This window comes from Rhinatrema bivittatum, chromosome 5, assembly GCF_901001135.1.
Source record: "Rhinatrema bivittatum chromosome 5, aRhiBiv1.1, whole genome shotgun sequence".
NCBI classification, from domain to species: domain Eukaryota; kingdom Metazoa; phylum Chordata; class Amphibia; order Gymnophiona; family Rhinatrematidae; genus Rhinatrema; species Rhinatrema bivittatum.
The window spans coordinates 302,139,716-302,167,338 of record NC_042619.1 but is presented as its reverse complement, the minus strand read 5'-3'; the positions used below and the strand labels follow the sequence as shown (position 1 = coordinate 302,167,338).

General features: G+C 45.7%; 1 protein-coding gene across 2 annotated transcripts in view; it reads right to left on the bottom strand.

The window, feature by feature from the left end:
• POLD2 (DNA polymerase delta 2, accessory subunit) overlaps positions 1-19,159 on the bottom strand; it is a 69,609-nt gene extending 50,450 nt beyond the window's left edge. Inside the window, exons 1-3 of one of the 2 annotated variants that reach the window (XM_029604202.1) lie at positions 18,859-19,159; positions 18,424-18,680; positions 2,707-2,828 (exon numbers count right to left, since the gene is read on the bottom strand). In XM_029604202.1, the coding sequence (XP_029460062.1) occupies positions 2,707-2,828; positions 18,424-18,643 (342 nt within the window). In that variant the 5' untranslated portion in view covers positions 18,644-18,680; positions 18,859-19,159. Of the gene's footprint in view, positions 1-2,706; positions 2,829-4,048; positions 4,193-18,423; positions 18,681-18,858 lie in introns of those variants that run through there. The other variant, XM_029604203.1, reaches the window with a different exon arrangement.
• Positions 19,160-27,623: the final 8,464 nt, after the last annotated feature.

Below are 27,623 nucleotides of genomic sequence, written 5' to 3'. Positions count from 1 at the left end.
TGTTGGGTATTGTAAGAAGATGTTTAGTGGGTATGGTATCAGATGGGTGGGTGGAAGGTTTGGCTTTCTTGATAAAGGTTTCTATTTCTAATGTTGAAGTGCAGTCTAGGGAGGAGAGGGCATTGGTGTAATTGCTGGTTTTTGTTTGATTGATGTTAGGTTCGAAGTGGTTGGTAGGATTGGCAGAGGAGGAGAACTTGGATAGCAAGTTCTTGGATAGCAAAGTTCTGCCAAGTCTTCATGCAACACAATAAATATCATGTGCACATATGAAGTTATGAACCCTAGCTGTTGCTAAATTACTTGTATGCAGACTGAGAGGAGCTGGAGCCAACAAAGAATGTAGCAGTAGTCTGTTGATCTGTGTTCTCCAATAGTCAGAGCAAATTCTGTTGAAGACTCACTGATCTCTATGAGAATCCTCTCACAGTTCTATGAAATTCCCCTTACAAAATCCTGCTCCTTCCCTTCTATGACTGGCAACCCCATAGCTTTCTAGCAATAGAGCTTGTTCTCTGAATTTTGCAAAATAATGTTTAGGAGCTGTTAGCTGCCAAGTACAACCTCACTGGAGTTCTTGCAACATGATGTTTTAGGACATTGAACTGGTCACATACTGCCACTGGCTGACTGTTTTCTAGTGGGATCTTTTTGGGCTCAAAGAAATAAAGCTACTCACAGATTCGGAAGTTGCTGGGAGCCCAGTGCACACCACCCTGATGCTTCGTCCTTAACGAGCATGTGTTATAATCATACACATATCTAACCTACAATTTGCCTGGCCATATCTAACTCCCAACCGCTGCTGTTGGGCAGCTCTGCTGGATTCTGCAGCAATATTTCTTTCTTTTTTTTTTTTTTAAACCCAGAAGTTTCCTCCTGCTCCTTTGTACTTACAGCTCAGTTGGAATCAAGGCTGGGATCTGGCATCATGGGCCTTCATTTGCAACTACCCATGGCTATTTTGCAACTAGTTTTATCCCCCTACCACAATAATATATCTTGTCTGGTCACTGCAGTGACAAATCCTGGGATGGTCCTGGACCTTCCAGAACCTTCCAATCATAGACCTTGAATCCGACCCTAGGTGTCACCCTCAAGTAATGACTATGCCTCTGCAGCATCCCCACACCAGCTGATCTGGGAAGTGGACGATACAACTCGGGGATCGAACCAGGGACCTTCTGCATGGCAGTATATAGCACTTGCCACATGAATTACTGGTATGACTATAATTCTCCACTATGGGGTTAATCTCTAGCATACCCAACTGTATTCACACCAACCCCCTTATATTTCTTAACATCCCAGGATACAAAACTTCTATGCAAAAAACAACCAAAAGTAAAAATTATAGAGAGGGAACGTGGTAGTATCATATTTTGACCACATAGTAATACACCAAATTCATGGTTCTACTCCTGGTCTGGTTACTTTGCATAATCATTAACATACCACCTCCCTCCCTTATGAAAAGCCAGAAACCCCACTAGTAACAACTTGAATACTTTTTTACTTTATATATATATATATATATATATATATATATAAAATGGTGTATTCTTCTTGTGCAAAAATCAGTTCATTTCAACTTGCTTTTACTTTATCCCCAAAACACCACACAATCTACTCAATCTTAAACATGTAAAAAATCTTCCCATGCGTAGCTTGAAAAATCTTTCATCCCACATGAGGAACCTCCCGACGCTGCCATGTTTCGAAATCTTCCAATTCCTTCGTCAGGGGAAATGGTGATATCCTACTTTCTTCCCGGTTTCCATCAACTTACTGACTTCTTTAGTATAGACGGGAACAAACCAGTCTTAATTAGTCTCTTATACTGCACCTTTGAATTCAAAAGCAACCAATGGAAAGGAATTCTTACCCACTCATTAATGATGACCAATCCAATTCTTCATTAAGACCATTAGGCATCACTGTGTTTAATTTATAAATCCAAAACTGTTCACAATAGTTAAATCGTGCTGCATAATCCCCTCCCCTAATCGTCCTTTGAACTTGATCAATTACGGTCCACCGTAATTCATCAAAAGACGTGCTGCTTCTCCATGCAATGCTGTACAGTAAGAGCGGACACATTCTGAGTATGTAACCAGGATCGCTGTTCCAGCAAGCGTGTTCTGATAGCCCGACTTGTCCGACCCAGATACACCTTCGGGCAGGGGCATACCAAAAGATATATTACATTTTTTAGATGTGCAATCTGTTACATATCTACGTTTTATCCTGAATCCATAATTTTTACTTTTTGTTGTTAGACTGTTTTTGCATAGAAGTTTTGTACCCCGGGATGTTAAGAAATATAAGAGGGTTGGCGTGAATACAGTGGGACATGAATTACCAGGCCATCCCTTGCAGTAATATTAATATTAATCTGAGTTTTACAATGCATTATATACATAAACAAGATCTCAAGATGCTTTATTACATTAGCAAACACAACATTACTATAGTCAAATATAAATGTGCAAACTGAGATTAAGAAAGAGGGGCACTTTTTAACAGTGAGTTAGTGGAATGGGAATGTTTAGAACAGAAGCAGATTTGCCAAGGTTAAAAAGAGATCAGTAGTAGGACCAGGATCAGAACCCTGTTCCTGCCTCTCAGGCCCAAATGGTCTCCACTCCTTAAGTGACACATACACTGGGTACAATTTTTGGAAAGTCGCAAACAGGCAGCAATTACCTCTTCGCTGATCTCCCGGAGGATGGAGGGCTGGAGTTCCATCGACTTAAATAAGGTTCCCACCACGCAGCACCTCTCTGCCGGCTGCAACTCACATAGCTTCTTCACCATTATGTCATTACCTGAAGGGAAAAATATAAAAAGCAATCAGCAAGTTCTCGGAACTGTCAGAAACATTCTTAGTCTGGGACCTCTAAAAATCCGCACCTCTTGTGAAGCCCTATGGACTCTGGAGACATAGAGGCCCATTTTCAACTTAGCCTGTATATTCAGCGGCAGGCCGCAGAGTACACCCGGCTATCCTAGCTGGATGGGTTTACAGGATGACCAGACTTAACCGGAGAAGTTATCCAGTTAACTCAGCTCCTCCCAATTACGCCCTCACCGCACCCACTACTTAGCTGGCTATTTGGCCGGATAAGCAGATATCTGGCTAAGTGGCAGTCACTGATCCTGGACACATAATCAGCCGCTGCCACTTGGCTGGATAAGTTTTGACATCCGGCTAAGTGGCGCAGAATATGGATCTCATTATGTACAAACGTTGTATGCTGATTCACAGCGACAATAGGTTACTGGGGAATTTGGCAGCAGGCACTGATGTTCATAGTTAAGCAAAGCATGTGTCATCAGTAACAAATTTTATACTAATCATTGGGCCAAAGATCCATCACTATTTTGGGGACACATTTATCTCATTTGTTAATTAGCTGTGACATATGAAAATGTAAAGGGACACTTGACCCCAGAACTTGCTACAGTTTCTATATTATTTGTATTTCTAAGCTGCCTGCTTGCTGCTGAAGCAAACTCCTTTAGAGACTGTGACTTGCATACTGGTAATGTAACCTAGTGATTACAGCAAACCACCAGGAAATTTGCCGACTCAAGCTCCAGCCCCACAACCACAACTCACTCTATGGTTTTCAGCAGACCACATCGCCTCACTTTGCTTACACTTAAATTGCAAACTGTATGGTAACAAGAATCAGGCAGCCATGTGACTGACCAGGAAGAGTGAAATGTTCGCAAAATAAAAATGACAAAGGCAGTTCAGAGCTTAGAAATTATTAAATAAATCTCTTCTGGAACGATCGATATTTTCATGCCTTTTCAGATATATTCATTAAACACTGCTAATTTTAATGCACACACCACAAAATAATTGTGTTGGTCTTTTCCTCCTATTTTGTCTCAACCATATGAGTTCTGTAACTGACTGAGGGCTGGAAAAGGAGACTTCGTCACACCCAAAACTTTCAAAGCAAGCCTAAAGCCAAAAGGGCTCACCTCTCTAGTTGTCAATCCCCCCCCCCCCCCCCCCCCCATGCAAATGAATTACCTTCAAGAAATGCTCAAACCTTGCCAGCCCCAACAGACAGGAAGCTGGAACAATGCTGAGGCCCAATCTGAGGGCTGGTCTGAAGGGTTCGTTTTGTTTGGAAAACTTCTAGAATTTGCATGCTCTCTCTGGCACTCCAAGGTCAGAGAGACTATGGTGCAGCCACTATCTGTGACAAGACAGCACAAAATGACTAATTCTTTCAGGAATGCAAACGGTGCTTTCTATTAGCGTTGTATAGTCCTGTTGGTTTCAGCCATCTGTTGTGAGTTATTGCCCAGATCTGAATAGGGCAGGAAATACAATTTCTAACAGAATGTTCTGGATAATCTCTCTTCACACCCTGTATCAGCGGATGGCAAGTTGACAGAGACATATTTTTCCCCCCAAGACTTTACTCTTAAGATTAACAACAGGTCTGGATCATTTGGGTTCCCCAGAATGGCAAAAATGCAAACACGTGTGTCTACTGGAAACAAAACTCACACAGGGCAGCCAAAGTGTCTCATGCTTTCTGCTCAGAAGGAGCAGTTATGTATCTCCAGCCATCTGCTCGACAACTAGAAGGCAGAGCTGGCACAATATGAAGAGTAAACTCTTTTTCCGCCCAGTGGCTTCATATATCTAAAACAAATCTAGCAGTTGTGAACCAATTCTGCAAAGTGCCTTGGATACAGACACTGCATCAGTACTAAATGATGTCATTTTCCGCCTGGACATTCTATGACTTCACCTTGTCACAGAGCCCATGATAGAGCAGCAGTGGTGATGTGAGGAAAGGCAGGACGAAGAATTCTGCTGTAAGGTTTTCAAAGCTCCTTTCACATTAACTGTACTCTAAAGTGCTTTACTAATTAAGAATGTGCTGCAGGTTCCAAAGCTAAGTCGAAAGGAAAGGAACCATTACCTGCTGTGTGCCAGGCATTAGTTTAAAAAGTGACATGGCATACAAATATACCCTTTTTATCAATTAAACTGGGAAAGAAATGTTCCCGTTGATAGCAGGGCTGAATTAGCCATGCTGTCATGGGAACTGTCCATCAGGGCCCAGGAGGCGGAGCTTCTTAGTAGAATACAGAGCTTTGCTCTGTGCGGCTGCGCGAGCCTTCCCGCGCAGAAAAACAGTTTCTCCTCGGTCTGCTTTTCTGCACGCAGGAGCGCACGCGGGGCTTTGCTTCTCCTCAGCCAAGTTTTAAAAACAGAAGAAAAAATGTCAAAAAAGCCAGAACCGAGACCCTCAGGGTTCAAACCCTGCACTTGCGGCAAGATCATGTCGATCGCTGCTATCGGTGCCTCGGACCTGATTATCAGGAGGCCTCCTGTAAGCACTGCAGCAGGATATCGCCGCAGGCCCGCCATCAGAGGGCCCAGAAAATCCAAGCCCTCCGGGTGGAGCAATCGGGCACGTATGCCCCACCATCAGAGGCTCACTCGTCGCCGGGCCCGGAGCAGCCAAGGACCCAGACGCTAAGACAAGCGGCGTCCGTAGGCCCCTCCACCTCCAGGACTGGGGAATCCGTTGGAGGGTATCGCGCCCGGAGTCGAAGCCGGGAACGGCACGGCTCAAAGTGGCAGCGTCGGCAAAAAGAGGCCAAGATGCATGGCGGAGGTGATTCGCACCGGCCGATGTCGAGAGGCTCTGCAGGTGCATCGTCAGCATCGACACCAACGAGGCACAAGCTGAAGGCGCCGAGTCCTAACCCCTCGGTGGCGCCAGGATCGGCGCAGTCCACGGCGCATGCGTCGAGGACCGACGCATCGACTGGAAGAGCGCCGACAACGACGCAAGGAGCGTCAATCTCGATGCACTTAGCGTCGATAGTGGCGCAAGGTGCGTCGAAGAGAACCCATGAAGCCAAAAAACCGACGCAGGTGCATCGGGAACAACGCAAGAACCGTCTAAGTCACATTCAATACACAGCTCGAAGCATGGACAACCAAGATCATCCATGGCAGGACAACCGGCACAGGGAAGGTCAAAACCGACGCATGCTGCGTCCGGACCGACGTTCAGGTCCAAATATCCGACGCATGCCGAGACACCGTCGACGCAGGGGTCAATTCCTCATACCAGTGACGACCAATCGGAACATAGGAGACAGAAAGAGAAGAGTAAAGCGAGGGCGACGGAAAGCCATCCACAGTCATCCCCATCCCTCGAGGGGAGATCTGCCGACGCCTCGCACCACAGGGACATATATCTCCCTAGCCCTCGGGTCTCCAAACGATCCATATCCCCAAGGAGTACAGGGTATGCTAGGTCGACAACACATTCGGAAGAGGAGTATGTAAGGATTACATCGTTTTCCTCCTCCTCCCCACGTCAGACACCTCCCCCTCCTTCACCTGGTTCTAACCAGGAGACTGAGGGAACAGATCCACAAAAACCAGTTCGGAAGAGAAGGAGATCAGTGTGATATGTGGAATACACTGCCCCACTTCCTAGCGAGACGCCACGGAAACAGAGGATGCCGCCGCGGACACGAGGCGTTTTCACAGCTCTCATCCGCTCTAGCAGGATTATTTGACACATTACAAACTACGTTTCAACTCCCTCTGTCTCCTAAGGGCAGCACACATTTTCTTTTTTTTTTCATTTATTAAAATTTATTGATCGCCTACCACAGAGAGGCCTTGGCGATTTACAGCATTAACATACATAATGAAAACATAAAAATAATAAATACAATACCACACAAATTACATGTATTTCACATGGACAAAAATAACCAGTCTCATATAGACAAAATAAATGGTCAATCACCCACAATATGTAACAGAATTCTCACATCTGTAGAGGTATTTATTCTGCTAGCAGCAATCTAGAATATGTTGAATGCACACCACCTTCACCTCAATCACACTCGTTATCAGAACGACTGGGAGAACCCTCCCCGCAGGACCCAAGGGATCTCTCCCCACCAGGTCCATCTCAGCCGGCGACTCTACCCCCGAGGAAGGACAGGTCCCTGACAGTGGTAGATTCGGATTCACCTTCATCTCCCTCATCATCTACTGGATATCCCTCTGACACGCCGGAGGACACACCGGAACCCTACTCGCCCCCAGAAGATCTCTCATCCAAAATTCTTGGATAAGATGGAGACTATTCTTAACCTAGAGGTTCAAAAGCTACCGGATCCTTGGGTGGAAACACTTGGTCTCCTTAAAATATTTGATATCCCAGCGGAACCCACCTCCCTTCCGGCCCACAAGGTGTTGGATTCCATCCTAGAAAAGATGTGGGAGTCTCCCTATACTACCACACCGGTGTCCAGGAAAATGGATCTTAAATTTAGAATGCAAAAATCTCATTCTACTCCACGCTGCAACTCCCACACTCTTCACTAGTTGTGGAATCGGCAATGCAGGGAGCCAAACGGTCTAAATTACACGGATCGGCGCCTCCAGGGAAGGAGCAACGACTCCTAGATGACTTTGGGAAAAGAGCATATCAGTCCTCCATGCTTTCTTCCCAGATTAGTCAACATCAGTTCTATGTGGTCCAGTACTTATATGAAAGTCTACAAACCCTAAAAACCGCGCCGCCCAATCCAGACTCCTCATCGCCTTCAATAACTCAACCGATTCAGGACCTGGAAGAGGGCATCAGACACCCTCCTTCGCAGAGTGTACGAAGGGTTTGAATCGTCGGCTCGCACGTCAGCCTTGGCAATTGCCGCATGCAGAATGGCCTGGCTCCAGATCCAGTGCCATTCAGGAAGAGCTACACGAGCAGCTGGCGAATATACCAAGCAAAGGGGACAATCTCTTCGGCGAGAAATTCCAAGAGACGGTCGCCAACTTGAAAGACCAGACAGTTGCGGTTCAAGACCTGACCCAAAACCCCTCCTTTGGCACGCCATGTAGGTACCACACACCCACCCGCAGGCAACCATATACCCGTCGGCCTTTCCGACACTATCAACAATTTCGCCCCGTTCCTTATAATCCACCGCAGTGGGCGACACCTCAACCTCTTCAACCTAGAAGAGGTAGACCAAGATCACAGCGACCGACGACACAGCAGCCTCAAGCGGCAGCTAAATCAATCCCCTCTTTTTAGTGCAGCTGCCATCATCACTGCCACTGTACCCACCAGGCAGGTTTTCCTTATGCCTACCATACTGGGAAGCCAGCACCACAGACCTATGTATTCTAGAAATAGTAAGACAGGGATATCAACTCCGTTTCAACACCAAACCCACTCTGCCACACCTACTGCCCCACCGAACTCTAGGGCAGCAGAATCAATTGCAACAGGAAATCGCATCCCTCCTCCAACAGGGAGCGGTCCGTTGGATTCCATCACATTTTGACTTGATTTCCCTCTACATGTCCAACATGGTTGATTTTAAAATGAGCGCACATGCACCCATACATACACGCATTGGCATACAAGCATAAGAACATAAGAAATTGCCATGCTGGGACAGACCAAGGGTCCATCAAGCCCAGCATCCTGTTTCCAACAGAGGCCAAACCAGGCCACAAGAACCTGGCAATTATCCAAACACTAAGAAGATCCCATGCTACTGATGCAATTAATAGCAGTAGCTATTCCCTAAGTAAACTTGATTAATAGCCGTTAATGGACTTCTCCTCCAAGAACTTATCCAAACCTTTTTTGAACCCAGCTACACTAACTGCACTAACCACATCCTCTGGTAACAAATTCCAGAGCTTTATTGTGCGTTGAGTGAAAAAGAATTTTCTCCGATTAGTCTTAAATGTGCTACTTGCTAACTTCAAGGGATTTTACTCACCGTATTTCCTAATTCCCAAGAAAACCGGAGGACAGAGACCGATCTTAGATCTCAGGGAGTTGAACAAACATTTAGTCAAAGAGAAATTCAAAATGGTGCCTCTAAAAACTATTTTACCGCTTCTCCAACCCAAGGACTGGATGTGCTCAATAGATTTGAAAGGTGCCTACACCCACATTCCTATACACCACTCTTCGTGGCAGTACCTATCCTTCCAATTTCAGAAACAGCATTATCAATACCAGGTACTACCCGTTGGCCTTTCGGCAGCCCCCAGAGCCTTCACCAAATGCATGGCAGTGGTGGTGGCATATCTCCATCAACGGAGCATCAAAATCTTTCCCTATCTGGACGACTGGCTCATAGTAGCGTCTGAACCACAGATTCTCAACGACTGCATCCACCAGACCTTTCAATGTTTGAACAGTTTAGGAATCGTAGTCAATTACCAGAAATCTATTCTCACTCCGACACAAACCCTTCAATTCATTGGAGCTCGTCTCGATACCATCCATGCCAGAGTTTTCCTACCAAAAGAAACGAGACTAGAGATGCACAGTCTCTTTCGAGCCACCCGAGTACTCAAGAAGCCTTCGGCACGACAAATCCTCACCGTCCTGGGTCACAATACAAGACTACACATGCATCGTCTACAGTGGGGACTCAAACGACAATGGAAACAGCACTCACAGCCGTTAATGACGAGAGTGAATTTAACTCAGGCAATGCTATAGGATAATAAGTGGTGGCTCAAGAACAAGAATCTAAAAACAGGGGCGCTGTTCTACACCCCCCCCCCCCCCCCCCCACACACACACACACAATGCAGTGCTGACTACAGATGCCTCCCACAAAGGCTGGGGGGCACTTCTGGACCACCTGCAAACCCAGGGACTATGGTCCATCCAGGAACAATGCTTGCAGATCAACCTATTGGAACTCAGAGCGATAAAGAACGCACTCCACATGTTCCTTCCGTACTTAAAAGGCCGAAGGGTCATGGTCTATACAGACAATCAAATGGCGATGTTCTACATCAACAAGCAAGGAGGGTCAGGTTCCTGGTCCTTGTGCAGGGAAACCCTGCAAATTCTAAATCATGTGGCTCGTCACTCCATACACCTACAAGCGACGTACCTACCGGGAGCCATCAACACTCAGGCCGACCGCCTCAGCAGGATATTTTACCCTCATGAATGGACACTCAACCAACAAGTAGTGGATACTTTGTTCGAAGAGTGGGGACAGCCGACCATGGACCTCTTCGCAACGGAACTCAATGCGAGACTCCCTCGTTTTTGTTCAGTTTGGCCCAGCCAAGGCCGGACAACACAGGATGCGTTCCTCCTACCATGGACAGAACCTCTCATGTATGCATTCCCTCTGATACTCCTCATAACAAGGACATTACAGAAATGCATAAGAGACGCAGCTCAATTAATCTTGCTAGCACCAGCGTGGCCACGCCAACCGAGGTACACTCATCTACTACACCTGTTAGTAGCGGACCCAATATTGCTACCGGACCGCGAAGATCTCTTGAGACAAGAAGAGGGAACCCTGATACATCCCATGCACAGCTCCCTACACTTGACAGCGTGGAGACTGGGCGGATCCTCTTGACGGAACAAGGAATATCACTGTCCGCGCAGGCTGTTCTCCTAGTCTCGAGAAAACCCTCTACCCGTCGGAACTATAGCTTCAAATGGAAGCGGTATATGGCATGGTGCTCCTCTGAGGGACTACATCCCTTGGAATGCTCACCTGAAAAGTTACTGGATTATCTGCATTCCTTGTATCTTACGGGACTCGCAGTCTCATCGATTCGAGTACATGCATCATCAGCTCCCAAAAGCACGCCAAGATAACTCTGGAACCTGGCAGAATTAAGCCCAATATCTCCAAAATAAATTTCATATTTTTCCTAAGAAGTAGAGCATATTCCAGACCAGCAGTAAGTAAACAAAGCTGTAGCCTCTGTTCCATCCATACAAACTGGATGGACATCCCTAAAGTCTGCTTATATCTCAGAACTGCTGTCTATAAGTGATACTGGAGGGGAGAACCAGAGCTATTCCAGACTCAGATGTGCTTTTAACCCATATTCCAGCTCTGTTGGTCGTAGGATCCTGCAAAGGGAACTGCCTGGGGAAGCTCAAGTAGCAGAATTCTACCTGGCGGGTCTCTCAACATACCTGAATATGTATACCCTGGAGAGGAGGAGCAGGGGTGATATGATACAGACCTTCAGATATTTGAAAGGTTTCAATGATCCATGGTTGTCAACAAAACTTTTTATTGGAAACAATTTAGTAGAACTAGGGGTCACGATTTGAAACTCCAGGGAGGAAGTCTTAGAACAAATGTCAGGAAATATTTCTTCACTGAGAGGGTGGTGGATGCCTGGAATGCCCTTCTGGAGGAAGTGGTGAAGTGTAAAACTGTGAAGGATTTCAAAGGGGCACGGGATAAACACTGTGGATCCCATAAAGCTAGAGGATGGGAATGAATAAAAATGCTAAACCTGCACGGAGCAGCAGTTACTACCCTTAAGAGACACATGGGGGTAACCTGCACGGAGCAGCAGTTACTACCTTGGGAAGCTTGCTGGGCAGACTAGATGGACCATTTTGGTCTTTTTCTGCCATCATTACTATGTTACTATATACACACACACACACACACACATATATACATCCTTGTCTGACCAACCAAGCAGCTCTTGAGCCAGCACAAGCAATGATTCAACTGTACTGCCAACATCAGACACACACACATGGTCCATCACAGAGATTTATTGATTGCAGAAATTTTATTGGCACATATACACTAACACAGTGGTCCCCAATCCTGTCCTGGGGGCCCACCAGCCAGTTGGGTTTTCAAGATATCCACAATGAATATGCATGAGAAAATGTGCATGCACTGCCTCCATAACATGCAAATTTTCTCTCATGCATATTCATTGTGGATATCCTGAAAACCCGACTGGCTGGTGGGCCCCCAGGACAGGGTTGGGGACCACTGCACTAACACACACAAAGAAACATACACTCTTTTCAGACACTTTGTCACAAACGCACAGATAAACCCACACACTGAGAGCGCATGCTTGTTTGTCTGTGTCAGAGACACCCACACAAACAAACTCTCTCTCAGACACAAAGTGTATATATGTGACACTCTCTGTGTTACACAAACACGTACAATCTAACACACTACTGTTGTGCTGCTGCTTATGTACTCACACAGTGAGGGCCCCCGGTTCAGCACTGCTGCAGCATAGTGTAAAGTTCTCGCTTGCTGCCAGCCCTACTCATTCTGCAGCAGACTCCTCCCTTTCCAATCCCACTCTGACACTTGCTGGTTCTACACCTAACTGCTCCTCTCAGAGCTCAGACCAGTCACCTCAGACATTTCTGCTGGAATGAATCCAGCAGAACTAGGGTCACGAAATGAAACTCCGGGAGGACGACTCCGAAGCAATGTCAGGAAATAATTCTTCACGGAGAGGGTGGTAGACATCTGGAATGCCCTGCCGGAGGAGGTGGTGAAGACAAAAATGGTGCAAGATTTCAAAAGGGCATGGGATAAACACTGTAAATCCCTAAAGGCAAGAGGGAAGGGAAATGAAGTAAGGCATGGAGTTATCCTGCTGGTGTGGCAGATACTACCCTTGGCAAATAGACTTCAAAATGTGATGCAACTCCATTATTGCTCACTGCTTCAATGGCAGGGAGAAAAGAGGAAAGGAGGAATTGGATTCAGACAACAACCAACAAAGACATTGAACTGTACAGTCTGGGAAAACACGAACATGAGGGTAACTTGCTTGATGCGGCAGTTACTACCCTTAACCAAAAGCCTGATACTACACTTCTGATACAACGACAACATTGCACATTGCTCTCTAATTAAATGGCAGGGGGGAGGGAAATTGGGTCTCAAACAGAAACCAACAAGAGCCCTGACCTTGGCAGTCTGAGTAACTGATAAGTATGGGAAACTGATAACTATGGGAGCTTGCTGGGCAGACTGGATGGGCCGTAGGGTCCTCTTCTGCCATCACATTCTATGTTTCTAGGTTTCTAAAAGCCTTCCCAACACTGCACAGGTACTTCCTCCTGGTTCACTCCCTCCTTTCCTGTGCCTGTAGCTTGCATCCATTTCTCCGCCACTCTCCCACCACTCCAGTGTATTCCCATTAACTGTGCGCTACAGAGTGTGCTGCTTTTGTGGTTCCCCAGGCTCGGCTCTGCTTACTTACTCCAAGGGAAAGGGGAACAGAAGTGAACCATACTTTCCCTTGGGCCCATAAAAAGAAAAAATCAAGCCCCGGCAGAGACTAGGGAGAGCCACTAACCCAAAGCAGCACAGCTCCAGATAGGAATCCTGCTTTCTCTTGTGCAGCCAGTGGAGCCAGGGCTGGTACAAGGGTAACAGATTTTACATTTAAAGAACATTCAAAACACAGTCTTCTAAGGTAAAACTATCACTTACAACATGTATATTAGTTACATGCGCTGCTATGGTACCAACCAGAAAACTGAAGAAAAGCTACCTGCAGCCAGATGGTATTAGCAAATAAGAGCATAACCCGGCACCGAACACGTAGTTTTTAATTTCCTTTTCTTTCCCACCTTTAAATACACTTAAGATTAGTTTTTCTTTTTTTCTTTATATATGAACTGCAATAGTAACTCCAACCTAACAAAATCAATACTTAACAAACAGTTTTATATTGAAAGAATCCTGTTACCGCGTATTTTTTGGCACATTTATAATGTTTTAGCTATCCTAATTAACTTCTATTACTACAGGTGCCTTTATGTAAACCGTTGTGATGGTTAATGTACTGAATGATGGTATAGAAAAGTTTTTAAATAAATAAAATAAAATTAGGCCTATTATAAAGGGTGTTGTGTGAGGGCTTGGCCCTTAGAAAGCTTTGAGTAAACTGAATTGCAATATCGTAAACCTCCCATATGAAAACAGCACTAACTGCCAGCACTCAATAACAGCCCTATCCTTGAGAAGGCAACACTGCAAATATTACATCAGACCCTAAAACATTAATACACCTGCTATTAGGAAAACAGAACAAGCCAAGCTATTATAGATCCTTAAACAGAAACTACACGTTAGAATACCCTACCTCAGTCACACATGCAGAACAAAGACTGTCACCAAATACAAAATAAAGAGATAATAAAGTATAAATAGAAACACGCGGACAAAAACTGAACTTGAAACCGCAACAAGCGGTGCAATGCAACTATGGAAAAATAGAAGCATCACCGTTCTACATTAGACATCAAACAACAGCATCAAGAAATATAAAATATCAATCATAATAATAAAACCAAACTCATAAAAAGTATATTTCAAAACAGCTGATGAAAACAACATCCAATGATAACAAACATATAACATTGTTCTTTTAATTTCTGAACATCAATAAAATATTTCAAAATAGTAGATACATTAACCACCTATTAATTAAAATTAAGCTACAATAAATCCTCTGCTCTCCGTACCTAGGAACTTTAGATTCCAGTCACTCTGAGAATGCCGTGGATTAGTCAGGGGTGGGAGGTATGCACAAGCTCTCGCTTCTCTCTAACACACGTTCATTTTCACACAAACTCCCTTATATTCTCTCTCATACATATGCTCATTAGATCTCATGCTCTCTCTTATACATGCTCACTGGCTCACACGCTCTCTCACAGACATGCTCACTGTCTCATATACACTTTTGCTCACACACATGCTGACTGGATCACTTGTGCTCTCTCATATACTTACTGGCTCACACACATGCTCACTGGCTTGCTCGCTCTCTTTTACACTCTCGCATTGGCCCACCAGCTTAAATAGTCCTCTTGCTCATACTCATTGGCTCACTCATTCTATCTCGCTCACAAACATGCTCACTGGTTCACATGCTCTCACTCATATACATGCTCTGGAAACCTCAACAAGCTCGACTGTATTATGCAGTACAACAATGGAAAAACAGAAACATTATCACTCCTCACAAATCATCAGGCAATAAAATCAAGAGGCATAAAACGTCATTCACATTATTAAAACCATACTAATAAAAAGAATAAATATGTCAAATCAAGTCACAAACATCTAATAATTTTAAAAAGTCACATAAATTTGTTCTAATATTTTCTAAATACCACTAGAGTATTTCAAAACAGCAGACACATGAAATAACACCCCAAAATTTAAAATAAAAGATTAAAAAATCTCCAGCTCTCCATACCATAAAATAAAGAAAAACACCAGGGATGTTTTGATTGACACTCACCCAGAGATTTTGTGGATTTGAGGAGCCACACCACTATCCTCGTCTCTTCCCTTCACACACATAGGCATTCTTTCTCTCATATACACATGCAGGTGCTCTTTCTTGCACATATGAAGGCACTCTGTCTCTCATACACATATTCAGGCTCACACATGCAGACTTCTCTCTCTCTCTCTCTCTCTCACAACACTCATGCAGGCTCTCTCTCTCATGCACGTATGCAGGCTCTCTCTGATTCTCATGCACACAAGCACTCTCCCTGATGCAAGCAGACATGGGCTCTTTTTTTCATACACACAGACATGCAGATGCTCTATCTCATACATATACACACACACCCTTAAGGCCTCCATCTTTCTGCTGGGCCTTGGCCACGCCCTCGCTGCTCCTTGTTTACTGCTGGAGAGGAAGTGGGAAGAGGTCAATGCTTCTGGTGGCCCTGCAACCGCCAGATGCATCTTTCTTCCAGCCCTATAGGCCTTTCTGCAGGCAGCGGTGGGTTGTGCTCTGTCATGCCCCACCGAGACCTTCGTCAAGCTGTGGCGGATTGCGCTCTGTCATGGCCCCACCAGACCTTCTTCCACAGCTGCCCCTCTCAGCAAAAGCTGAGAAAAAGACCACATGACCAGTACGACAAGCCCACTGGGGGATGCTTGCTCCCCCGATAGGCCAGTCCAATGCTGGACCCAAGCTACTACCTTGTAAATGTTCTCCAGAGCAACTAACCTGCACTCAACCTAAAACACAGCTTGCATGCTAATAGAATGCACCCTTGAACCGTCTGGAACTTGTCTCTCTTTCACTATATAGGTTGATGTGATTGTCTCCTTAATTCACTAAGCGATAGATGCCTTACATGTTGCTTCTCCTTTTTGGTGACCATTGAATAGAATAAAAAGTCTATAACTTTCGGAATAAATTTGTGACCTTCAAGTAAAGTAGCAGGATCCTACGTACATCTGAGAAATGCAAATCCTTCCTCTCTCCCACACTATCTGACTTGAACAAAGGAAGATAAACAGTCTGGCTCAAATGGAAATCTGATATCACCTTAGACAAGAAGCATGGTATTGGATGAATCATGACCTCCTCTCTTGAGAACACTAGATAGGGCTCCCAGCAAAACAATGTTTGTAGCTCTGAAGTTCTTCTAATTGAACAGATGGCAACCAAGAACAGGGGCTCAAAGGAAGTTGCAGACAGGGCTTTCAGCACTAAATTAAAATTCCAATTGGGATTAATGAATGGACTGAGAAGCAAATGTATTTCACTGCACTGGAGAACCACTTCAGGTTGTGACATTACTCAGATCCCTCTAACCTAGCTCAGATAGCAAGATAGGGCCACTGCATGCACCCTCAGCGACTTCAGGGCTAAATCCAAGTCCAGCCCATTTTACAGAAATGCCAAGAGTGAATGGAGAAAACCTTTCTCCCAACACCAAGCCTCAAAAATCCTCCACACCCTGACATAAGCCGGAGATGTACTTTCCTCATCTTAAAGCAATGTCGATATCACTATTCCCAAGTAATCTCACTTACATAGTCTCACCCAATCAAGAGTCAGGTCATAAGACAAAGTGAAATGGAGTTCTCCAATATCACTGGGCACTAACAAAGTAGACCTCTTACTTTCCTCTGCAGCCTGACCAACGGGCCGATATAGTAAAACCGCAGGAGAGCGGGCGAGCGCCCACTCTCCTGTGTGCGCAATACAGTATTTTAATTTATTTAAAATAGGCCCGGCGGTAAAAAGAGGCGCTAGGGACACTAGTGCGTCCTTAGCAGCCTCTTTTTTGACAGGAGCGGCGGCTGTCAGCGGGTTTGACAGCCGACGCTCAATTTTGCCGGCGTCGGTTCTCGAGCCCGCTGACAGCCACGGGTTCGGAAACCAGATGCCGGCAAAATTGAGCGGTTTTCGACCCGTGAGCCTATGTCAATTTTTTTTTTACTTTTTTTTTAACTTTCGGGACCTCTGAAAGTGCGGCTTGGCTGCACATTTTACTTTCTGTATCGCGCAGAAATACCTAATAGGGCCATCAATATGCATCTGCATGTTGCGGGCGCTATTAGGTTCAGGGGGGGTTGGACGCACGTTTTGAACGCGCTATTACTCCTTACTGAATAAGGGGTAAAGCTAGCTGTATCGGCCTGTTAGTTTGCGTACCATGGTTACCTGGCCCAGGACTTGAAAGTAGTCCCAGGCCTTGGGCAGTGGGAGCGACAACAAGTGACAAACTTGCTCCATCAATTTGTTCATTCGGTCCAGCGGGAGAAAAACTTTCCCGACAGTGGTATCGAACCGGGCTCCCAGAAAATCCATAGTCTTGAGAAGGGACAAAGTTGCTCTTGGCCTGATTGATCACCCAGCCAAGCGATTCCAAGAGACTGGCCACCTTGTGGATAGCTTCCACACAGCAATCCCTTGACTTTGCTCTGATGAGCCAATTGTCCAGGTATGGATGAATGAGAAGGCCTTGTCTCCGTGGGGCCGCTGCTACAACTACCATGTCCTTGGTGAATGTACGGGGGACGGAAGCAAGACCAAACGGCAGTGTGCAGAATTGGTAATGCATTCCTAGGACCATGAAGCGAAGAAACTTTTGCTGATCTTCGCAAATGGGAATATGCAGGTATGCTTCCATCAGATCCAGAGAAGCCAAAAACTCACCCTTGCGGACCGCCTCGATGACAGAGCACAGAGTTTCCATACGAAAAAGCGGCACCTTAAGAGACTTGTTTACCTTTTTGAGGTCCAAAATTGGTTGGAAGGATCCCTCCTTCTTTGGGACTACAAAGTAGATGGAGTACCTCCCCATCCTCCAGTGTTCCGGAGGGACCGGCTTCACTGCTCCGAGAGACAGTAGGCGTTCAAGAGTCTGACGAACAATCTGCCGTTTGCCCTGTGCTCCATCTGCTGGTAGGGGGACAAAACCCACTGTGAAGTCTGGTCTGGCAGGATGAAGAGGAATGAAGCCCTGGTTCTTGCTGACTACTACTCAGACCACAATTTAAGCATAGGCAATTGCCTAGAGTGCCAAATTGAAGGAACAACATACCCAGGCCAAAGAGGAGAGCAACTGTACTTGGGAAAAGCCTGCTGCTGACATCTGCTTCAAAGGGGCACAGCTATGGCACTCAAGGGATGGAGTGGGGGATAGGCCTTCCTCCATTTTCTGATCTCCAAGGTTTCCCACCTGACTCTCCAACTCTGCCTATGGACACCAAAATCGTAAATCCAGCCATGCTCCTACCACTACTTAATCGCAACCCAACCACTCCACTTACCCCATTTCAGTCGTGCTCTTTTCTCCAACTTGGGTCTCATCTGGAGGAGTCGGGTGGCGTAAATGTGGGCATACTGTCGAGTGAAACTACGCTCCCCCAACCTGAAATCATCTGAGCTGTTGACGTAGCTGGAAACTGGCACCCTGTCGAAGGTCGGCGAGTCCTCGGAAGGGGGTGCCAGCAGGCTTTTTGCCTTCTGGGCAGCCCGGTCTGAGAACATGACCGATACCCTTTGCACAAGAAGTGACACAAACAGCCTGCAGAAAGAAAAGAACCATGTTATCAGTGTAAACACTAAATGTCATGGAAGACTGCAAAATAATGTTATATCTCCAAATATAAACGATCTAACTGGTTTAGCAGATGATTACAATACATCATATGGGACCAAGGAAATACATTTGATAGAGAAAAGTATGATGTATTCTGCCCTACCTTCTGAGTTTAATTAATGGTCCTGCTAGTCAAATGATATTAGTCAAGAGCATTTAACATAAAACCATGTTGAAGGAGATGTGGCATAATGACATTATACAAAATTAGGCAATCTTGACAGATAGGCGGTTTTCCCACCAGATTGCACTGCTTTCTAAATTTATAGACGGGGCTTTTTTTTCTGCAGCGAATTTTCGCCGCGCTCTGGCCGACAAAGAGCCGCAGCTCTTCTCCTCTTCGTTTTCACATTCAGCTCTCCCGCACTGTGGAGAGAGGGACGTCTGCGCGCAGGCGCGCCAAGACGGAAACATCCCAGCGTGCCGGAAGGCGAGAGCACGTCCCGCCCCCAGCCCTCCCGTCAATCCAACGGCCGCTTCCGGTTTGCTGGTAACGCTGCACCTGCGCTGTAGCCTAGGGCTGTCCACAGTCTTAGCTCACGTACGGGGTAGTGTAGCCTTTTCTGGCCGTGGCGAGCCTTTGAGCTGTGTTTTCTGAAACTATGCTGGGCTTAGATAAATAACTTGAGGGTGGTAAGAAATATTTAACTATCTTTCTTGCAGATAGTATTTTTTTTTAAGCGACGCTGTGAATCGTGCTGCTGGTCGAGGGTGGGTTAAACTAAGTTATTGAATTCCACCATGAACCTGCTTACTTAAAGAAGATTCAACAAGTAAAACCAGCCTGAAAATGCCCATGCTTTGAGAGATTCAGTGACTTTATAAAGCCAGCTTCAGTGCACAGCTATAGGTTGCCTGCTTATTGTTTTTTGGGAGAGGGGTTTGCTTAAACTACACCTATGCTTCAGTGACTCTGAGTTCATAGAGCCACAGTAAAAGGCTCGAGCTTCAGTTCCCTTGAGACGCAGGGCCAGCAGCCCATTAGGTACAGAAAAGCGTTCGCTTCATCATCAAGAGTTCCAGAACACACTAATTCCCATTGCTCTCCTGTGCGCCAATGCCTTCATTTTTTTTTAATTACTAAATATGTATGCGCCTCCGAATTTGCAGAAATGCCAGGCATTGGTTTCCCGTGAAAATATTGTGGTTTCACATTGAGCACTCACATTTGTACTTTCCTTGAATATACCCACAAATGATTTTCCCTTTCCTGACCTTATCCTGTCCCTCTTCTGACATAGATAAAATTGCCCATCCTCTGAACAAGGTAATTTTCACTCAAGTGCTATCTTCATTGAGGTTTTTCTTGCCGGTAAACAGCCGTTAACTCGCAGGAAAAGTTTGAAACTTGGCTTCTGTTGTTGTTGGAATAGTGGGTTCCTTGCACCAGAAACTAATTAACTTGAAAAGCACAACACTTTGCAGGGAGTAACAAGATGCTATAATGCATGACCTTGGACACATTTTCTAGCTCCAGTATTCAACTTTAGGTGCAGGTTGAATATTATTGCAACTATATCTGGTTTGAAGAACAAGCTCATGCTCCTCAGAACTACAATACAGTAATTAAGTCCTTGTATGACCAACAGTATCATCATTAGAGCAAAAGCTGGCTTTCCTTTGTATAGGGGCCGTGATTGCACCCAAATAACTTAATCCAGGAATCACTTGAGTTTCTAATTTACAGTTCAAAGCATTAGTCTAGGGCTTCTCAAATCTGTCCTGGAGACCCCACATCCAGTCAGATTTTCAGGATATCCATAATGAATATGCTTGAGATGAATTTGCATATCATGGAGACTCAATATATGCAAACTTCTCTTATCCATATTCATTGAAGATATCCTAAAAAATGACTGGCTGTGGGGTCCTCAGGACAGCCTATTATCTAATGCAGGGCTTCCCAAACCTATTTGCTTTGTGTTCCACCCCTGCCTCCTTTAATTTTTAGATCTATATTCTGATGTGCTTTGTGAAACCAAAGTGGAGCATAACTGGAACTTAGTGGAATCAGGAGTAAGCAAATATCAGATGCTTTATGGAAGTGTGGGGCTGCTGAATGAAAATCATCTTTCCTGTTCATACCCGATCAGTCCAGGTAAGTGGGTTATGCATCCCCACCAGCAGATGGAGGCACAGAACAAAACTTTGAGGCACTGTTACATAATCAAAAGTGCCACCTGCAGTCCCTCAGTATTTGTCTTTCACCAACAGATGGTAGAGGTGCAAACCTGTAGTCTGACTAGGTTTAGTATTAAAAAAAACAAACCCCAAAGAAACAAGAGAAGATTTTTGATTCAACTCATTGCTCCCTGAGGTGTAGGCACCTTTGTGGGCCATCCCTCAGGTGGAGCTGGGGGGCCGGGAATCAAGGCTGATCAGTAACGTCGGTCGGGACTTGTTGAATTAAGGTGTTTTGAGGGGGGGAAAAAAAGAAACACTAAATGATTAGAAGCAGGAAACCAGCAGGTTCGGTTTACAGGCGGTCCAATGGCAGGGCGCTTTCAGCAGCGGGAGCTGTTGGCGCCGGGTGCAGGTATGGAGGGTAAGCCCGTGTCTAATTTCTCTGCCGGTGGGGGCTGGTTTTCTGTGCGCCATTTGCCGCAGTGTATGAGGGGTGTGGCATGTGTGTGTGGTGGTGCACCACTGTCATTCTTCCTTCAGGAGTTTTTCTTTTGGCGGGGACGTGGAAATGGCGCCAAAAAGGGCCTAGCGGCCTGCAAGGCTTGTGGCCTTTGGTCAGCCTGCCTCAATTCCCACTCCCTTTGCATTGGCTGTGTTGTAGGAGGGGAGGGAACTTCCTCTGGTGCTTTGGGAGACTGGAGGGCCTGGAGCTCATTGAGGGCTTTGGCTGGGGTCCTGGGGGGACCAATTGCACCAGCTGGATCATCTGAGGGGCGTAGGCCCTAGGGAGGCCAGCGATTTCCCCTCCTCTGCTCTCCCCTTGCGTAGGATCAGGCTGGAGGAGGGGAGTATGAAGGTAGCTTGTTGGTTTATGGTGCTGTGGATCCGGAGTATTTTTCCCCGGAGTTTGTACTCATGCATAAGGCCTTTCTGGTAAGTAAGGGAGCAGGGGCGGAAGCGGCCCGTGAGAAGGTTCCTGGTCACTTGGCCAAGAAGCAGAAGGTGGGATCTTCTGCTGGCTTGGGAGATCTTCTGCAGCAGCTGGGTCTCGGCCATGTGGGGGTCAAGAAGGTCCCTGGGAATTGGGGGGGACTCCGATGATATGCAGGAGGATCCTGCAGACCTTCTGCAAGTGGACCCTGATGTGGCTGCTGACCTAATGGGACCTGATCAAATACCGATCCTGATGGGAATGTGAATGAACTGGATCCGGATGAGTACCCCGTGATGGAGAGGGATGAACCCGGAGTAGTTAGTCTATTCAAGAAGGAGGAGTTGCAACCCCCTCATTCCCGAGGTTCTGTAGGAACTAGAGGTGAAGTTAGCCCTGGATGAATCGGATAATGAAGGGGTGAACCCGGTTCTGGATGGCTTGCATGGGCCCCCTAGCACTTTCCCACAACCTAAGAAGATCTGTAAGCTGGTAAACCGGGAGTGGGACTTCCTAGTAGCGGGCTTGAAGGTCAATCAGACGATGGTGAAGCTGTATTCGTTGAATGAAGAGATTCTGGATTTTCTTCAGGTCCCAGAGGTGGATGCGGCTGTGTCTGCTGTGACTAAGAAGACAATCCCAGTGGTGGAGGCTGCCGCTCTGAAGGACATTCAGGACTGCAAATTGGAGATCCAGTTGAAGTGGATGTTTAAAGTCTCTGCCTGAGGGCAGCGATCTATGGTAGCATGATGCAGAGGGCCTGTTTGTGTTGGGTTCAGAAGGCTCAGGAGCAGGCTTCGTCTGGGGCATTTAGCGCCATTCAGTCTGCGCAGCTGAAAGCTGGAGTGGCTTATGTGGTGTATGCACTCTATGACTTGGTTCGTACCCAGCCAGGAGCATGGTTTCTGCGGTAGCAGCCACTAGGCTTTTATGGTTGTGTAATTGGTCACATGTCTCTGAGATGCCAATTAAGTGTATGTCATCATTCACCGCTATACATTCTAATTCTCCCATCTTACTTCTTAGACTTCTGGCATTAGCATACAAACATTTCAAAGTTTGTTTTTTGTGGCTATACAGGGCTACAAATTATATCGCAGTGACAAGAGAGGAGCATCTGGGAGGTGGGGTGGTACTTTATGTCCGGGATGGCATAGATCCAACAGGATAAAGATCCTGCATGAGACTAAATGCACAATCAAATCTTTATGGGTAGAAATCAAGACTATAGTGATAGGAGTATACTACCATCCACCTGGCCAAGATAGTGAGACAGACAGTGAAATTTTAAGAGAAATTAGAGAAGCTAACCAAATTGGTAGTGTAGTAATAATGGGAGATTTCAATTATCAACCAAGCAGAAAATATGAAGCAGAAACGTCTTGCACATCAATCAAATCACAAAATCCCAGCGTGCAAGAAACAGGTAACCAAGTCCATCAACAAGCTTATAGTCAATTTTTTATTAAGATGATGTTTTTAAACAGCACTCATTCCTGGCAACTCCATAAATCTTCAAACATGCAAGTAAACAGTCCCCCGACACGGTCCGTGTTTCGCGGTAGCTGCATCGGGAGCTCCATGATGAATATATAAGATAACATTAATCGTGGGTCCCTCCCGATGCAGCTACCGCGAAACACGGACCGTGTCGGGGGACTGTTTACTTGCATGTTTGAAGATTTATGGAGTTGCCAGGAATGAGTGCTGTTTAAAAACATCATCTTAATAAAAACTTGACTATAAGCTTGTTGATGGACTTGGTTACCTGTTTCTTGCACGCTGGGATTTTGAGATTTCAATTATCCCAATGTTGACTGGGTAAATGTAACATCAGGACATGCTAGAAAGATAAAGTTCCTGGATGGAATAAATGACAGTTTTATGGAGCAATTGGTTCAGGAACTGACGAGAGAGGGAACAATTTTAGATCTAATTCTCAGCGGAGCTCAGGATTTGCTGAGAGGTAATGGTGGTGTGGCTGCTTGGCAATAGTGATCATAATATGATCAAATTTGAATTAATGACAAGGGGGGATAGTTAGCAATTCCACAACTCTAGTACTAAACTTTCAAAAGGGAAACTTTGATAAAATGAGAAAAATAGTTATCTGCAAAATGAGGGCAGTAAATTTCTATATATATAAAAAACATAAATCAAAAGCTAATAAATAATTCAACATATGTTTAAAAAGATCCGTTTATGAACGGAATCGATAGCAATTTAAGCATGTCTGACGCTTATTGAGGTATGTTATATTCATACTTATAAATCTTAATATTTCAAAAGCACTTCTAATAAATAAGAGCCGGTTTATAATTTAATTGTTTCAAAAAAAAATTTTTAGACTTGAGCTTTAGATTATCTTCAGATAGACATGTGTTGTGGATCTTTTTAAACATATGTTGAATTATTTATTAGCTTTTGATTTATGGTTTTTATATATATAGAAATTTACTGCCCTCATTTTGCAGATATTTTCCAATTTTCAGATTGATGTTGTTTACATGCTTATTTCAATCGTTTTGTCACTTTTATTCTGTTTTTATGTATTTATAAGTGTCATATTTATGTGATTGATTTCATGTTTTCGTATTTCTAATTTTATTATTTATTTCAAATCAATTGTTTTGAATAATTTTATGATTTTTTATGTATTTATGATTTAATGGTTTTATATATGTATTTTCTATGGCCCCTGAGGCAGCCACTTTATGTGGCGAAACTCGGCCAGAGTCGGGCAGTTTTTTACGTCTCCACCAATAAAGAATTGAAAAAGGCTTCTTTGTGGCATCCCCTTTGTTGTCTTCCTTTGGTTCTACTGGATCGCCTACCTTGCTGTTTTTTGGGTCCGTAGCTTGGAGAAGAGACGGCTGAGGGATATGATAGAGGTGTTTAAAATTATGAGGCCTAAGACGGGTAAATGTGAATCTGTTATTTACTCTTTCGAATAATAGAAGGACTAGGGGGCACTCCATGATGTTAGCATGTGGCACACTTAAAACTAATCGGGGAAAGTTCTTTTTCACTCAACGTACAATTAAACTCTGGAATTTGTTGCCAGGGGATGTGGTTAGAGCAGTTAGTGTAGCTGGATTTAAAAAAGGTTTGGATAAGTTCTTGGAGAAGTCCATTACCTGCTAAGAAGTAAGTAATCAAAAGCCATCCGCAGCATGGACATATCTTAGTATGAAACAAATTACTCCTATGCACTTGCTGGCTCCGTATGCTTGATGGTGCCGCATACGTGGGTAATTGCCAGGTTCTTGTGGCCTGGTTTTTGGCCTCTGTTGGAAACAGGATGCTGGGCTTGATGGACCCTTGGTCTGGCCCAGCATGGCAATTTCTTATGTTCTTAACTGCAGGTCGGTGTCTGTCATCTCCACTCGTAGCCTACAGTACTGATGCCTTATATGACCTGCTGCGGACTTCGGCTCGGTCCATGGTGTCGGCAGTTTCTGCCCATAGGCTCCTCTGGTTGAGGAACTGGTCGGCGGATTTCTCTTCCAGTGCGCAACTCGGCTCTCTTCCTTTCAAGGGCAAGCTTCGTTTTGGAAAGGACTTGGTAGATATGATACAGTCCTTAGGGGAGAACAAGGTCCATAAGCTGCCGGAGGATCACCCTAGGGCTCGAGGCTCTTTTCCCTCTCAATCCCGCTTTAGGGCCAATCGGAGGTTACGCTCTTCTCGGCCATCGGGTCCCCCTTCGAGACAACCTTCGGGCAGACAGTCTTGGTCCCAGTCCTTTCGTGGATGTTGATTTGGAAGACCTGGGATCCCCCAGTCAGTTGGAGTTAAATCTTCCCAATGAAGCGAGGCCGGTCCATTGTTCAGGACACGTTGCAGCGCCTACGCGATCTCTGTGCCATCGTTCCAGTTCCTCTGGCAGACCATCGAAAGGGTCGTTACTCCATTTACTTCATTGTGCCAAAAAAGGAAGGCACGTTTTGGCCCATTCTAGACCTCAAGAGAGTCAACCGCTATCTCCGAGACCCGAGGTTTTGCATGGAGACCCTCAGATCAGTCATTGCTTCGGTACACAAGGAAGAGTTGCTCGTGTCGCTGGATTTGACCGAGGCATACTTGCACATTGGCATCCGGCCCGATCAGCAGAAGTTCCTAAGGTTCTGTATCCTGGGACGGTATTTTCAGTTTTGAGCGCTACCATTCGGACTTGCCACGGCTCCCACGACCTTTACCAAGGTTATGATTGTGGTGGCGGCATAGCTCCGGAAGGAGGGTCTTTTAGTCCACCCGTATCTGGACGACTGTTTAATTCGGGCGAAGTCTGAGTCTCTTTGCTGTTTGGTATACCAAGTGCTTTATCTCTTGCGGTCACTGGGTTGGGTGATCAACCTCGACAAGAGCCACCTGACTCCCTACCAGTCGCTGGAGTTCCTGGGGGCCCTGTTCGATACGCGTCAGGGGAGGGTGTTTCTTACCGAATGGCATTGCAGGCTCTCTGGCCCCTCCTGCAGGGGAAGTCGGTCCGGATCCCGTCCGACAATGTGACCGCAGTGGCTTATATCAATCAACAGGGAGGAACCAAAAGCCAACCGGTGGCCCTCGAGGCTCAGCAGCCGATACTCTGGGAGGAGCAGCATCTAGTCAGCATAGCAACCTCTCACATCGCTGGAGTCGACAACATTCAAGCTGACTTTCTCAGTCGTCACTGTCTCAACCCCGGAGAGTGGGAGCCATCCGAAGAAGCTTTTCAGCGGATATGCGATAAGTGATCCAGGCCAACTGTGGACCTTATGGCAACGTTTCAGAATGCCAAGGCCCCTCGCTTTTTCAGTCGATGGCGAGAATGGGGAGCAGAAGGAGTGGATGCCCTAGTGCTTCCCTGGCCAAAGGACGTTCTATACGTTTTTCCGCCTTAGCCTCTGATCGGCAGAGTGCTGAGACGAATAGAGGCTCACCCGAGGGAGGTGATTCTGGTGGCGCCGGAGTGGCCAAGACATCCATGGTTTGCGTATCTGGTCACTCTGGCGGTGGACGACCCCTTGAGGTTTCGGGATCTCCCAAACCTCCTCCGTCAGGGCCCCATTAATTTGGAAGAGGTAGATTGCTTTTGTCTACAGGCATGGCTTTTGAGAGGCGCTGTCTAAAGAACAAAGGTTATTCAGGTGTTGTAGTGGCTACTCTTTTGCGTAAAACTTCTACCTCCCTGGCCTATGTCAGGGTGTGGGGAATTTTTGAGTCTTGGTGCATGGCGCATAAGGTAGAGCTCTGGTCTCCAGGTGATTGATCGACCACTGGGTCTCCGACATGGACCATTGACCTTGAACTGATGTTACCTGACAAATTGCTCCGCAGCCAGAGAGACTGGCATCCATGGTGACCAATGTCCAATTGGGAACCTCTAGGGTCACACCACGTCTCAAATTGTCCAAAAGTAGCCACCAATCCAGACTGGACCAAGCCGCATCCGTAAGAGGAAGGGGAAGGTGATATTATTCGGAGACCGGATTCCAGTTGGAAAGTAATGCTGACTCTAGAAATCTCATGAGTAAAGGCCCAAGGAACCAACTCCAGGGTGGAAGTCATTGAGCTGAGGACCCACAAATAATCCCATACTCTTGGCTTGTAGAGCTTTTGAGGGAATTCCTGCTCAGGTGTTGCCTTGTGAGCCCCCTCAGTTTTTTTTGTTTTGACCACCAGCATGGATGTGAACTTATCTCTCTCTGTTTTTTTCTATGACTATCTTAACTTTTTTCTTTAAAGTTGCCTTGCTACCACAGCAACCCCCAGACAGCAATGTTCAGTAATTGGCTGGGTGCATTTACGTGTATAATAAGATTTTTCATCCC